The sequence below is a fragment of the Mastigoproctus giganteus genome, chromosome 2, assembly GCF_048544385.1.
Source record: "Mastigoproctus giganteus isolate SK-2022 chromosome 2, ASM4854438v1, whole genome shotgun sequence".
NCBI classification, from domain to species: Eukaryota; Metazoa; Arthropoda; class Arachnida; order Uropygi; family Thelyphonidae; genus Mastigoproctus; species Mastigoproctus giganteus.
Window position 1 is genome coordinate 190633877 of NC_143576.1, and position 16510 is coordinate 190650386.

A 16510-nucleotide genomic window follows, 5' to 3' on the forward strand; every position below is an offset into this window, starting at 1 on the left:
TCTAATTCCCCCACTGTCTTCCAAACCAGTCAGCATCCATTTACTGCCTAAATACAAACTGACAGAATCAAATTTTCTTCTTCCTCATTTATCCCTTCGACTTCTGTTTTCTGAAACAGTCTTCCTTCACAAATATTTCCCGAAAACTGCAAGCTATAGAAATTAAAGTCTAATTTTAACAAGTATCTGCAGTCTTCTCAACCTTCAACTCATGTATGGAAATAAGTACTTATTAAATATTGGTGTAGATACACCATAGATAGCTCTTAAATGAAAACTACGATAGCAGTGTAAAGGCATCATTTCAACTGTGTCTCATATTGTGGTCATCCTTTACAAGTTACCATGTATTCACTACCTCCAATAAGTAATGCTTCACTAATAGAGAAGACAATTGTTACTTATTTTGGGTGGGCACCACCACCCAGACGGCACCATTTCAAGGCTAGTTGGCTTTTCATTGGTGGGTGGGCAGGGTACCCTGGTATTGCAATCATGATAATCCAGTTGTGAAGTTAATCCCACAATATGAGAGGTGCCAACTCTTGAAGAATGATTACAATATGAGATATAGTTGAAACGATGCCTTTGCACTACTATCGTAGTTTTCATTTAAGAGCTATCTATGGTGTATCTACACTAATATTTAATAGATAATTTTAAGCTCATAATATTATGCCTAGTTGCATTTAGATTTATTATAGTATTATCACATACACCTTTTGACATCTCTCATATTGTGGGATTAACTCAACAACTGGGTTGTCATGATTTGAATACCAGGGTACCTGCCCAACCACCGATGAAAGGCCAACTAGCCTTGAAATGGTGCTGTCTGGGTGGTGGTGCCCACCAAGAATAAGTAACAATAGTCTTCTCTATTAGTGAAGCATTACTTATTCGAGGTAGTGTAATACATGGTAACTCATTGTGAAGGATGATCATAATATGAGATACAGTTGAAATGATGCCTTTACACTACTATCATAGTTTTCATTTAAGAGCTAACTATGGTGTATCTACACCAGCGTTTCTCAAACTGTGTTCTGTGAGATGTGAACAAGTGTTCCATGAAATTGTAATTAATAATTAAGAAAAATAAAATAAATAAATTTTGAATATTTGTAGTGTACACCACTTTTGTATCATTATAATATTTAACATAATTTTTTTTCGGTTATTAATATAGTGGCAGACTAATAATCAAATAGACCAGGGAATACTTTATTTTCGTGGGCTTTACATAGAGAAGTATGTGTAGAGGTAATGACATCTACGAAAAAGTAGTAATGTGGTGATCTAGTATGCCATTCATATGCAATTTAGCCTGGAGTAAATGGCCTCCGTGGCCGAGTGGTCAGGAGCGGGAGTGCAGTAGCACACGCTCTTTGAGTAGACCGGAGTTCAAGCCCCTGACTGCTGAATACGGTCGATCTGCCAACCTGCACTGGACCAGCGTGGCAGATTATGGTCCATTTCCCTCAACATGAATTGTTGAGGAGGCTTCCATCCTGCAGTGGGTTGATAATGGCTGCACTTTACCTTTTACACGGGTTGAAGGAGAGGAGGAAGCGAACCAATATCATAACTAAACTCACTTCCTTGTATAAATTTTTTTTTGATAATTATTAGTATTTTGAAATATTATTATTAAAATATGTGACCATGGATTTGTGGTTGAAAAAAGGAACTTTAAAACGAGAAGCAAAGTACTTCTAGTAGTGCAACTGTGGTTGATGAAAACGACACAATATTGTCACATTTCAAAGTGAGGATGAACAATCGCAGCCTTTTGTTCCCCAAAAATCCGAAGTGAAAAAACAGGAACCAACTAATAAAAAACCAAAACGAAAGTATGATGACAGTTATTTGAATTTCAGCTTTACATGTGTTGGAAATAAAAATGCTCCTGATGCACGGTGCGTCATGTGTAATAAAATATTAGCAACAGTTCTTTGGCTCCCACTAAACTTGTTTCGAAGTGTTCAGTGAATATGTTGCGAGATGAAAAGTGTTCCATGTCTAAAAAAGTTTGAGAAATGCTGATCTACACCAATATTTAATAGATAATTTTAAGCTCTTATAATATTATGCCTCGTTGCATTTAGATTTATTATAGGAACTAAGTACAGTAGGTTCTAATACCTTTAATTTTTGGATTTTTCATTAAAAAAAAAAAAATGAAACTCAAAGGTACTTTAATATGCTTGCTTCATCTGATGCATATAAGCATTAAATGGTACTACAAGTGCTGTGCCATAATGCTACAAGTGCTGTGCCATAATGCATATAAGTGCTATGGCCTGCAAGTGCTGTGCCTTAACACATACAGACAGTCATTCTTAAGCAGTCAATACAGGAGTGGTGTAAAAGCAAAGCCACAAGGGACACTTAACTGCTGAATTCTGTCAGCACAGTGGGCTCTAAGCATCGATGTATTGTTTTGCTTAAAGCCTGGCACACATTTTTATTTGTTTTTTGCCTGCAAGGTTTTTTGCTTGTGTTACCTTATATACGTGGAATAAACTTTCGATAAAATTTTGGGTTTTGTTCTGACTTACAGCTCAGCACAAATGCAAGTGTTTACTTTTACTTTTAGCTATTAATTCCTGACTTTTGTTTTCAAACTATTATTTATGAATTTTCTGAACACTGTGGATTTTGGAATTTTGTTATTTCTCAATATTTAAAAAATTACAGCACACTGAATGAACTCCCTCAAATACAGGTAGCAGCAAATGTGCTAAACACTAAATTTGTGAAAAAAAAAAAAAAAATGGAGACATTAGGGGGAAAAAAATGACAATTACAAAAACAAAATGAATTTCAAACTTTTTACAACAGAAATATATTTCAGAAAGACTCACCATCAGGAAGGCATGCTGTATAATGAAACCACTGGAACAACATACTAAGTAATCTTCCTAATGTTCCCTATAAAAATATTTTAAAAAATACTTGCATTTACAGAAATCTTGACCTTCAACTTCTTGAATATCCATTATTCAGTTTGCCTTTTAAAAACTTATCAAATCTGATATTTAGAATTAACAATTACATTTCAATAGATTTGTTTATGTACAATGGTGCAAAGCTGTCTTTGTGTCATCAGATATTTGAATTAACTCCAAAACTAACAATATTGAAAAAAAAAAATACTAACCAAGAAAATAAATAAAGATATGTATTATGGTGGGCTTAATTACAGAATAGATTTTCTGCATCATAATCTTTACCATATGTGCTTATTTTTCTCAACTGAATGATATGTATCTACCAAGAGCTAGTTCTTCTGCAGCAACTGCCATGACTGTGTTCCCCTCAATGATCCACAGAAGTATTCTGTTCAGGCTTACTGTACAAAATTTCTGTTGTCAGAGTTGGTTCTTCCGTATATTTCATGGAATTTTTTTGACAGCTTACCCCAGTAACAGCAAAGTGTTGTGCCAAATTTTTACCAACAGCATAAAATGATAAAATTAAAAATTATTATATTAAGCACCCAAGCATAACTTATATCTGCATAAGTGTATTATATCTGCAGAAGTGTGAGTTCATGCCAATTTGCACATTGTTGGGAGCTTAAAATTCGGTAATAACTCATAGAGGGGAAATCCCTATTCCCTCTGCATGAGATCAGCTAACTACAGCTTTGATTGAAAAAGACAAGAAATTCCTCCAGTCATTGATGGGAATTGAACCTAGACTTTTCCAAGTGAGTGACAAATGGCAAAGCCACCAGAACACCATAAAGAGGATACTTAGTTTTTTAACATTTGTTTCTCTATGCAGGGTCATTGTTAAAAATGTTCCAAGAAGCTTTTCTTTTTTTTTTTTTATTCAGAGTTGTTTTACATGCTACTAAAGTGTCAGCGGGTGGTTAATTGCTGGAACAAACTTCCATCTGTTGTTGTGGAAGTTGATAGGTTGAATAAATTTAAGGAGGAACTGGACAGGCATTTGGAGGGAATAGTGTGATTTTTTTTTTTTTTTTTTGGCTGATGCTGCATAAGCTCATACACTTGCTTTCTTGCATCACATGCCAAAATCAGGTATTCTTCATTCTTGCTTTGCTTTGGAGCTGATTTCTCATCTACACACATTACAGCTGTGCTTTACAGCCAATTTTTGCAGTGCACTGAGCTTGTTGGTAACAGTCAATTGAGGTATCAAATTTTTACTAATGGCATAAGAGCATATCTGGCTGTTAACTTTTGTTCCTCCAAGCAGGGAGCTTGGCCCATTGTTAAAAATATTTAAGCAGTAAGTGCCTTTTCAATTTCAATTGGAGCTGTTTTATGTGAGAAAGTTAGGTGTGCTTAATTTCTACCACTACAGCTGCTCCTCCAACACATAATTCAACACTTGCTTCACAGAAAATTTCTTCGGGACAATATTAATTTGTAATCACTTTGTTGTTGCTGAACTTTCTTTGACTTAAAATGGCTCATGCCATTCATTTCACTGAAAATTAACTTTCTTTGCTACTAAAGTGTCAGCAACAGAAAATAAAACTCCATCATATAAAATTAATGGATAAGTAGGTGGTAGATGACTTTCATCAACCGGTGAAATACCACCACTTTGCTTATTGGAGGCTTGAAGTGGTGAAACCCATGTTTAGTCTCTAGAGCAAAGTTTCCGGCATCCCCCTCCCCCCATACTTCTCCTTCAACCCATGCACGGTACTAAGTACTATAGGTTTTGATACCTTTCGTGTTTGGGGTTTTCATAAAAAAAAAAAAAAAAAAAAAGTGGGCCTAACAGTTAAATTCACTAGTTCAATGAATGCTCAACAGGAATCGAACATACTGTAGCATTTATTAGCATCATATATTTGATTTTACCAAAAATGTTATCACATACTATACCACCACATTAGGATTACCAGATCTCCAGAGCCAAGAAAGAGGGCAGTCAGAAAAATTAGGAGTAAAAAAAATCATGTGAATCATGATTTCATCATTTGCAGAATCTGCAGCATGTATTCCAAGGTAAACCTAGTGGATAATCATAGCTCACCTGGCAATTCTTTTCTTTTTCATTGTTGTACAGAGTGTAACAATCTAAGGTTAAAATTTGGTGCATTGCTAGAAGAATTTGAGTCACTGAAAAAAATGGGTGCTTGCCCTAGAGAATAATGTAACGGGGAACTCATCAGGGACTCAAGACTCTAGTAATCTATCACTTACCAAGTGAAGCACTCCTGATTCGTAACCCACAGCAGAATAACCAAGTGCAAACTTCTTTGGTTCAGAAGGACTTAGTTCTATTAGGAGACTCCATTGTCAGGGAAACAAGAAATATTTTTTTGTAATAAGGATAGGTGGGCTAGAACTAGGGTGTGTCTGCCAGGAGCAACAATTAATGATGTCCCCAGATTGTCAGATTTTAAGGTGGTAAAGAGAATATCATTATTTATGTGGGGACTAATGATATTAAACACACAAGATATGATAATTTGTTAAACAAATATAGGATTGCTGAAGAAATGCCACGAGTGAGGTCAGAATATCTAGGTGTCTGTAATTCTGCCCAGGCACGATAGGAGGGATTATATGCTGAAAGCCTTGTAGGTTAACTCAAGACTTGGAGGACTCTGTAAGGCATTTGGGGGAAAACTTTTATCAGCTTAGCCTGCAGTTTTAAGTAGGAGGAATCTGTTTTGTAGAGATGGAATACATTGAAATAAAAGTGGAGCAAGAGTTTTTGCTAGTATCATTGAGGATACCTTAAAGGTTCAGGGAAACTGCTATTTTGGGGGGAGACAAGGGTAATAGAGATAAGTGTTTATCTGATGATCAGATAGGTCAAAGTAATGCTTGCATATATACCTCAAGAGTTCTTGTTTGTTACTACAACAGGTCATATTAGCAAGATGTTCTGAGGGCAGAAATGTTTGAAATCAGCAGGTAGCTAATGCCAGGGAAGCAAGCTTAAATAACTTCAAGGGGTGTATCAGGGTAGTTAACTATACAAGAACACTAAGTTCTTGTATAGTTAACTGTTTAGTTAATTGTTTATACAGTAATGTCAGAAGTACTGTCAATAAAATGAGCGAATTTGAACTGCTGGTTAGGACAAGTAACACTGACATAATAGGGATTACGGAAACATGGTGCCACCTGGAAATAGGGGATGATGAGTTTCAGTACAGTATGTACAATGTATTTGGGAAGGATAGGGTAGATAGAAGGTGTGTGCGGTCATGCTTCTTATCAAAAGCAGCCTGAGCACGACAAAAGCTTTCCCAGATTCAGATGTTTCCTATGCTAGTATAGTATCTGTATGATGTGAAATAGCTGGAAGCAAAGGTATAATGAGAGTGGGTATAATCTACAGGCCAGATGATTGTGAAGATTATGATGAGAGCCACTACTCTACATGTAAATGGAATGGCAAGTAAGTGTGAATGCCTTCCTATGGGTGATTTTAATTTGCATCTAATTGATTGGAGAAAATGGGAAGGAAACTCGACATAGGGGACAAAATATTTAAATCAACTAGATGATTATTATTTGTATCAACATGTCAGGGAAAGTAATAGGGAAAACTATATTCTAGATCTGATCATCACCCATGAACCAGATGCCATAATAAGGCTGACAGTACAGGAACCAGTAGCAGGAAGTGATCACGGAGTTCTACAGTGGATGATGAAGAGAGAGAGAGAGGTAGCAGTAATTAAAGGCAAAGGAATGGTTATAATTTCAGGAAAAGGAAATTATGATGGCTTAAGGTGCTCCATGGCCTATATTAACTGGGTATATATCTCACAAAGAGCGAATAGAGGCCATGTAGCACCTTAAGCCATTATTTTTTAAAGGTATACCATAATTCAATTAATCACAGAAGCCTTGAATGCATATATACCATTGAAAAAATACTCCAGGAGGAAGATTCCAAGTTGGATAAACAATGAAGTTGCCAGATTACTTGAGCAGAAAAAGACAGAATGGAAAAGTTACAGAGCAATAAAAAGTACTGAAGCCTATAACAGCTACAAACTGATATGTAATAGTGCCACAGAAAAGGTTAGGTAGGCTGGCAAAGGAAAATTATGAGAAATTGCTGGCAAAGAGAACAAAGAGTGGAGATTTGGAATTCTTTACATATATAAATGCAAAGGAGGGACAAACCAGATCAGATTTTTTAAAGGTATACCCTTATGTAATGGATGCAAGATAGTATTAGATACCCTAGCTGATGTTGCAGATGAACTCAACAATTATTTTGCATTGATATTTACAGAAGAAAAACCAGTTATGTCAATGAGAAATTATGGAAGTGAAGTTGAAAAATATTTACTTACTTACTTACTATCAGTTTATTAACACAAGGTTCACCCCCTGTACAGCAAATGGGCTAGGAGGGTGTACAGAAATTTTAAAATATACATTATACACTTTTGTACAAATTTTCAGATCTTTACAATATAATTATTGTATAATAATAACTATTAAATAGATATATACATTTGCTTAATTGTATTCACTCTGAAATAACATAGATCTTGATAATTGAAGAGTTAAATACATAGGTTGACTACATACATAGGAAGAATTAAATACATAGGTTGACTACATACATAGGAAGAATTAAATACATAGATTAGAGGTCGTGGGCCTATGGTGCAGGACTGTGTGGAGTTAGGGTGGTCGGTGAGCAAAACAGTGTTGAATAATCACTGGGTGTATGAGTTTTTCAAATATCTTTAATAATGTGCATCCTATGGAGATTGGATGGAAGTCCTTAGGCATCTTGGGATTTCCAATTTTAGGGACTGGTTTGACATAATAAGATTTCCAAATTTCTGGTATGGTGCCTGTCTTTAGAATCTTCTGGAAGATGTTTAAGAGAAGATCCACAATGTACACAGAGCACACCTTAACTATAAATAGTGGTATACCATCAAGGCCCTTAGTAGCTTTGTTGGGCAGGCCATTTATCACGTCAAAGTGATTATAACATCATCCATGGCAGAAAGAGTGCTCTGGTTTACACTAGGTAGGGTTGAAACTTCAGTATTGCATCTTGATGATCGAAAGATATGCAAGTCTACTCCTCAATAGATTTTCATCCATGTTGAGATGGTTGCTGCACTTTGGGAAAATTCTCCGGGTTTTTGTAATTTGGGATAATATGTACTGTTGATGTGCTCCTCTCTTGAAGCGGAGGAAAAGCTCTCTCTCTTTTAAAGGTTTTGTGGTCTGTACTGCTTCTCGATTTTAACCATTTTCTATATGCCCTCTGCTTACTTCTAAAGGCAATTTTCATATCCGAATGGAACCTCCGCTGGATTCTCTTAGTACTTCTGACTTGTTTAGACGCTCCGATCATGGCGATATGTCTCAACTGCTCAGCTAGGTTCTGGATTGCATCTTCAACAGATAGTGAAGATAAATTATCCCAATTAATGGTGGGGAGATGGGTGATAACTATATCAGGTTTCAGGAATTTTGGAGAAAAAATCAGATCAGAGTGAAATAGTAATTTCTAATTTTCTTTCCCAATAATGTTAGTATGGAGAAGGTACAGGTGATAGGTGAGTGATCTGATGAGAATGTGAAAGGGTTGGGTATGTTATTACAGTTGGGGAAGTTGTGGAATACTAGATCTAAAGATTGACCTTTTCTAGTTGGCAGTGTGATATGTCTCCTGAGGTCTAAAGAATTCAAGGTTAACATTAAGTCTTGTAGAGCTTTTACATGTTTTGGGACTAGCATATTGAAGTCTCCACCTACAACAGTTTGTTGAGTAGGGGCTAGGCTTGTTACTAACCAAGTCTGGAGTTCAATCCGTGTAACTTCGGAATGGTCAGGAGGGAGGTAAACCAAACAGAGTTGTATTTTCACTTGTCGGTTCACCAGTGTTACACACAAAGCTTCAAAGTTGTTAGACTGGCTTAGTTTAACTCTTGTCGCCTGCCACTGGATTGGAAAGAATATTTGGACGCCCCCTCCTCTTCCCATACCTCTACTGTTTCCGATACCTTTGTAAGGGGTAGTTTTAAGAAGTATATCAATTTGTTGCTCATTTGTCAGCCAGGTCTCTGTTAAACAGATGAGATCAGTTTCTCTGAGAAATAAAAGCATTTGGAGGGAGTGGCGCTTATTAGATAAACTCCTGACATTTTGTAGGAAATATCGCAATTGCATAGTTTTTGATTCAGTCTCCAAACTAGCCATTAGTTGCTACGTTGGATTAGATTGTGAGTTTTGTCTGTGCCCTCACACGGGGCGTCTTTCTTTAAAAGGCTTAACCATTGTTCCTGGAGGCCAGTTCTTCTGGTTCATGACAGTATTAGTCACGTTAGATGTGCATATCACTAGGAAGGAGGCATAGCATGGGTTTTTGGTTCTTACAATTTCTTTACGTCCACTTCAAACCCATATTCCATCAAAAAGAGACTTTTAATGCTCTCTGTTCTTGTCTCAGGGCCCAGTCTGGATACGAAGATCCTTTCTCGGGTGAAAACAGCTGATATATGGTATATGTCCACCAGTCTTCTTGCCCGAGTAATCAACGGGAGGTTCGTACCAACTGATACATTAGTAGTTCGCTGAGAGAGACTAGGTTTAGATGGGACATGCTTAAATTTTTTACTTTGGTTTTCGACTATGGGAATTTGGACTGTCTGCAAATGTGGGATACTCAATTAAAGTCAAATCCATTATGCTTGTTTTAGGGCTTACAGAGGTCTGGGTGGGGACTATGATTCCTCTTGTACATGATGCTTCAGTCACTGCTGGGAAACCTGGTGTATCATGTTTTCGCAGACATGGCAGCCTAGTGGAGTAGGAATTTTGTGTAGCGAGTTGTTGTTGGCATGTTTTTTTTTTTTTTCTAAAGTTCGGCACATTCGTTTGCATTCTCTCCTTCGTTCACATGAAGTGGAATCTCAGTGGTAGCAGTCATACTATCCAGAGTGGTTCTCTTGAGGTTCGTTGGGGTAAGGATGGTTTAATATTGGTTCTATTAGTGAATGTTGACTTGTAGGAATTCCCATTTCACTAACAAATTGTTTGAAGTCATGCAGTTGTGTTTCTACGTCATTTAGTTTGTCTAAAATTACTTGGTTTTGGAATCTTAAATGTTGGTTTTCATTAGTTAGATTACTAAGGTTGGTTTGCAGTGGAAATGTCAGCTCCCTAAGTACTCATTCCGACTGGCTAAGGTGCCCTGAGAGTTGTGCTAGGTGGTCAGGACATAGGCAATTATGTATAGAGGTAAGGTGTTCTTTTCTGAAAGAAGTATTGTGTAGTCGATCATTAACCTTTGATAGGCTCACTTGTCCTTTCTCGTTTTCGAGGTGATGCTGGCTCTCTCTTTGTGACAGTTCATTAGTCTCAACCATTTGAATGAGGTGCTTGGGATTTGCCAATTGCTTCTGTTCAAGGTTGTGGTTAGACTTATATAAGTCAAAGAGATCTGTTATCATATGCTTGACAGTTTTATTTTGTTCTCGCATAGGGAAAACTTCATCCCTGAGATCTTCAGGTTGCGCCCCTAGATGTTTTATCAGGATGTTTTACCTAGATGTTTTATACATAAAGTGTCACATTCTGAACTATGCTCAGTTCTGGCTTGATTTCGTCGTTGTAGATGTCTTATTTCATTCATAATTAGATCTAGTTTTTTGTCATCTGCTTGTCGATGGTCAGATTTTTTGTTGGTTCCTAGGCAAGCTTCCACAACCAAGTTGGGTGTTTCACTTGGGACATCTAGACTCGCGCTGTTGTTTATTTGGGACTGCCAAATTGAATATTGAAATTCATTTAAGTTTATAATACTCTTTTCACTGTTAGAACCAGCATCAGCAAGGTTTTCATTATGATGGCTGGCATATACAATACTATCACTAATATGCCGTCATCTACATCGATTTCTGTGGAGTTGCGTTCTGGAGACAACTGGCTTAATGTGGGTTGTATGATTGCCATTAGCATTAACAACATAACTCTTATTTATGGGAGATTGTATCCCAGTATTAAAATTCATTGCAGAGTTTGGTGTAGAAATGGCAGGTGCACTGTGTTCGCCAGCTATTTTGTCGTTAGTATAAACCCTGGGTGTTTTCTCCAATATCAAACTGTCTGTTTTCTGACCAATTAGTATGTCTCCATGCATAGAATCTTCACTGATGGTTGGCTTCTCACATGGAGTTTCATTTTCATTTACAGAGTTCTCTGAGATGAACACGACAGCAGGACTGACATCACTGTTCCCATCGTTTGTTATTGACAGTGGTTTAGATTTATCTATATTAACAGAGTTATTATGTTGGGTCTCAATTCCTTTCAATTTTGACTTTTTATTTGCTAGTACTTTTTTTATGTCCAGGAGTTTTACAAGCTTGGCACAAGTAGGATTTTTGCTTAGATAATGATAATTTTGAAAGATTATAAACACAACAAGCCCCTAAGCTGAGTGAGCAGCTGACACATTGCACGGTGCGCGCCGCAGGCTTTTCGCACTGGCTACACGTGCTTTTTGCGGCATATATGGTATTCTTCTGAATAGGACTTGGCATGTTTAAATTCCACAAATTTTTCTACAGTATAGTGAATGTAGAATATCCTTCTTTCAAATGACTTTTAAGTTTAAGCTAAGAATAGTAGTTACTTTAATACAATTTTCTAAGGCGACGAGTTTCATTTTCATTTACAGAGTTCTCTGAGATGAACACGACAGCAGGACTGACATCACTGTTCCCATCGTTTGTTATTGACAGTGGTTTAGATTTATCTATATTAACAGAGTTATTATGTTGGGTCTCAATTCCTTTCGATTTTGACTTTTTATTTGCTAGTACTTTTTTTATGTCCAGGAGTTTTACAAGCTTGGCACAAGTAGGATTTTTGCTTAGATAATGATAATTTTGAAAGATTATAAACACAACAAGCCCCTAAGCTGAGTGAGCAGCTGACACATTGCACGGTGCGCGCCGCAGGCTTTTCGCACTGGCTACACGTGCTTTTTGCGGCATATATGGTATTCTTCTGAATAGGACTTGGCATGTTTAAATTCCACAAATTTTTCTACAGTATAGTGAATGTAGAATATCCTTCTTTCAAATGACTTTTAAGTTTAAGCTAAGAATAGTAGTTACTTTAATACAATTTTCTAAGGCGACGCTCAATGGACTTATTTGAACTTGCTGGCCGTTAGATGTTAGGGAGGAGGCCACTAGGGAATTTACCCCACTTAATGATTGAGGGATTAAATCGGCACTATTGTGTGGCAACCTTGACCTCGTGAGGTTTCTACATACACAGTTTAGCCTTACTTGGGGAATAGCTTACTGTGGATGATAAGCCTTTTGTGATGTTTGCAATATATGCAACAGAAAAATGACAATAAAATTTTACCTGTAATAGAGAGTTGGACGATAGTTCCATCATTGGATCGCTGATATTAAACGGAATCTTCTGGTATTTGATTCATCATGGTGCACTGTTACGAACACTATATTTTTGGCTCTTAGCGCAGAGCTTCAAAACGTGTGACCGCACGAGAAGGAACAAAGAGTGGACTCCCTAAATTTTTTGTTTATACTCTGGGACGACCAAACGGTCAGAGGAGTTCACAAGATAGACAGAATACAAGAAACAGCACCGTATTCAGCAGTCACGGGCTTGAACCCCGGTCACTCAAGGCAGTTGTACTTATGTACCCACGTGCCTGACCACTAGGCTACGGCGGCCTTAATTAATAATATTGAAATTCCACATGATTATTTAATGAAAAAACTTTTGAGCCTACAGGCGAGTAAGGGTCCTTGGGTTGATGACATATACCCTTTAATTTTAAGGGAGGAAGCAAGTGAGTGATTGGAAAAGTGCAATGCATCTCCAATACATAAAGGCAGTTCTAAGAATGTAGTGGGAAATTACCAACTGGGCAGTCCAACTTCAGTAGTAGGAAAAATCATGGAGGCAATGATCAAGGGTGGAATTCAGAATCTTTTAGATAGAAATGGAATTCTGAAAGATACACAGCATGGTGTTGTAAAGGCAAAATCATGTTTAAGAAATCTGGTTAGCTATTTTGATAGGGTCACTCATGAGGGAATAATTTCAACATTGTTTATTTAGATTTCAGCAAAGCATTTGACTCAGTCCCACATGAGCAGTTACTTTATAAGCTGGAACAAGATGGAATCACAGAGAAAATCCTAAGATGGATAGCAGGTTGGCTTCAAGGCAGGAGGCAGAGGGATGTGATAAATGGTTACTCTTCAGATTGGGTAAGTAAGAAGTGGGGTTCCCCAGGATTCAGTATTGGGACCACTGTTGTTTTTGATGTTCTTAAATGATAGAGGACATGACGTCTAAAATTTTCAGATGATGTAAAAATTGGTAGAGTAGTTAATGATCACAGCCAAGCAGAGCTTCTTCGGAGTGACCTAGATAGACTTCAGGGATGGTCAGAAAAGTGGCAGCGTACACCTGGGGTACAGTAACCCCAAAATAACATATACACTTGGTGGAGTTGAACTAAAGTCAGTAGTGGAAGAAAGGGACTTGGCAGTTAAATTACAGTCAGACATGAAGTTCTTTGAGCATTGTAGACAGGTTGCAAGGAAGGCCCATGGTGTCCTATTGATGACTTATTGAACATGCTAGTAGGGATAGGGATGTCATAATTCCATTATATAAGGCTATTCTTAGACCACACTTGGAATACTTTGTTCAAGTATGGAGACTGAACCTAAAAAAAGACATCAAGCATCTTGAAAGGGTCCAAAGATTGGTAACTTGTCTGGTGAGATCGGCAAAAGGGCATCCATATGAGGAAGGACTTTGAATATGTGGGCTGCACAGCTTGGAAACTAGGCACTTTAAAGGAGACTTGATTGAGGTGTTTAAGGCTCTGAGAGGCAAAAGTAAAATGAATGAAGTCTAAGAGTCATAAATTCAAGTTACAGGATGAAATGTTTAGACTGGATTGCAGAAAGTTTTATTTTAGGCAGCGAGTTATAAATTACAGCCACTCCCCAACTTACGTAAGGGTTGCGTTTCATGGAACTTTGCGTAAGTTGAGTTTTATGCAAGTCTTCCGTTTTCTGTTTTCTGCATCTTCTGTTTTTTCCAAAAACTTCTTATACAACCTCTTGCATGCAATGATTACACCCTGATCCATTGACCGTATCAGCGAGGTAGTGTTAGGAGGCAGAAAAACACATTTAATTCTCCCATCCCTGCTAATTAACCTCTCAGCATTAGGGTGAGCAGGTTCATTATCTAGCAGTAAAACAGCCTTTATTTCATTAGAAGGAATTTTCAGCACATCTGTCTGATAGCGCTGCACATCAGACAGATGTGCTGTCTTATTTGTGATGCTATCAGATATAAATAGGTTCTAAATTTTTCCTTTAGGACAGAAATTTTTTGTCTATTAAATCTGAAGTCCGTTAAATCGAGGGCCTACTGTATTTTTAAAAATAATTATAGGTGATTTCAGAGGTTCACATAAGTTTCAATCATTTCTTATGTTATAACATTACTAATTTAATTACAGAACTTCTAGTTTGTAATATTTCTAGAAGAGTGAAAGTAGGTTAAATATGTACAACTTACTACAGGTGTTTCTTCTGTAGGGGTACAAAGACCAACTAACATCCATATTCCATATCGACTAAGAAGCTGTCTCTCTTCAACTGATGTTATTTCTCTTCCTTCATCATCTTGCAAACCTGTTTGACTGTGTCTGTCTGTATTTTCAGAAACATGCTTTTCTCCAAGCGGTTGCGCTTCACACATCAAACTGTAATAACACACTTATTATAAATAAAAACTAATATTTATGAGAAAATATTGCAAAGTTCACTACAGAAGAAACAACAAGGGAGAACTTTCATAAATTAAATTAAACACTGTCACTGGTTCTATGTGAAGAAAGGATATTCACTGTAATATAGAAATACAATTATGGGAAGAAGACAAATATTTCATAATTACGCTGCAAATTTTTTTTCAGGCTGATGATAGTTCAGAAACCAAGATACAAGAAATGGATAATAAATTTTCAGAAGCCATGCCACTGGATGATTAGAAGTCATGAGTATTAAACAGTAGGTGAATAGAACTGTCACCAGTGGTACCCAAAAGGAAACTTGATGCAAAGAATGTAAAGTATCTAAGGCTTTCAATGTCGGTAACTGAAACCAACTCCATCCAATCTTGAAAAGTCACATGAAGGTTAGAAGGATTATCTCAGAAATGAGTTTGAGTTTGATGGAAAGAGATTAGTGTCCTTCTTTTCCTAAGACATTCAGACTTCTTTGTGTGCTGCTCAATTTCACACCATTTATGTGTTTTTTGATGCAACTGTTCAGAAGAACCTATGCAACTTTGATTAAGTTTAAGTTACTCAGAAAATTTGCTAAAAACAATTTATCAAGAGACAATACACCTAGAAAAATTCATAAAAATAACTTAATACGTCGATAGGCAATTCATCAAAGTACAGTTCATTAAAAGAACAAATCACTCAAATGGGTAATTCATAAGAACATTATATACTTGATTACTGTACAAGTAGGACATAGCCTCCATACACAGCATTGAGCAAAACAGGCCTAATGCAGGATTGAATCTAATAGGCCTAATCTAGCATTGACCAAAATAAGCAAAAAATAAGCCTTATAGGCCTGATGATGCTTTTACTTTTAGTATATTATTATATTTTTTAGTATATTAGCCAAATAATGCAAGAAAACATGGGGCTTTTGCTGCACTAGCCAAAAAAAAAAAAAAAAAGAAAGAATACCTATTTGACTCCCTCCTCACATACGTGACCACCACTGGATCTTTGATATCTCCTCAAGCTGTCAGCCTCCTTCATCCACAGAGGAAACGTACTCCGGTAATGAATAACTCACTGGTTAAGGGAGAACTTACTGCAATCCAGTCTACACCTCCCCCTCCCTTAATTTGAATTTATGCCTATAGTTCTGAAATCATTTAAGAGTGAAAATTTCATTTCCTTTTACTTTCCTTCTCTCAGAACCTTATATACCTCAATTAAGTCTCCTTTAACCCATTAGCACCTGGCGTACTCATATGGGAACGCTAATTCAAAATGTTATTATTTTAAAACTGTTGCAATTCCATGAAATATTTCTCTATATTGTTTATCTATAAATATCAGGAAATGATTCATATACCAACGTCAGTGCCAGATGTCTTCAGTACCAACCTTGTAACCATTTCAAGAGGCCAATTTATTTTTCTAGTGACTCATGGAAGTTATCAATAATTTTTTTTTTAATACAGAGTGTTTTTTAAATTGTCTTTGTTTTACAATCAAATGTAGAGACACAATATACGCTGTAAGTAAGAACAAAATTTCATTTATTACATTTTTTCTAGTTATTTTTTTTTTGTTTATATCTTATCGTTCTCAAATGAAGACGTTAGGCATTACTGTATACAAATTTTATTTTTTTATAGTGAATCATAAACTGGGCGATAATGGAACCAAAGATTTTTTTATGGCAAGAAAA

The 16510-nt window shown here is 36.6% G+C and overlaps 1 protein-coding gene across 1 annotated transcript in view; it reads right to left on the reverse strand.

Moving 5' to 3' along the window:
* Positions 1–16510, reverse strand: part of unc79 (UNC-79 domain-containing protein) — a 1082710-nt gene that overhangs the window by 812890 nt on the left and 253310 nt on the right. Inside the window, exons 13-14 of the mRNA XM_090389680.1 lie at positions 14583–14769; positions 2868–2934 (exon numbers count right to left, since the gene is read on the reverse strand). Of these exons, the coding sequence (XP_090245806.1) occupies positions 2868–2934; positions 14583–14769 (254 nt within the window). The remainder of the gene's footprint in view (positions 1–2867; positions 2935–14582; positions 14770–16510) is intronic.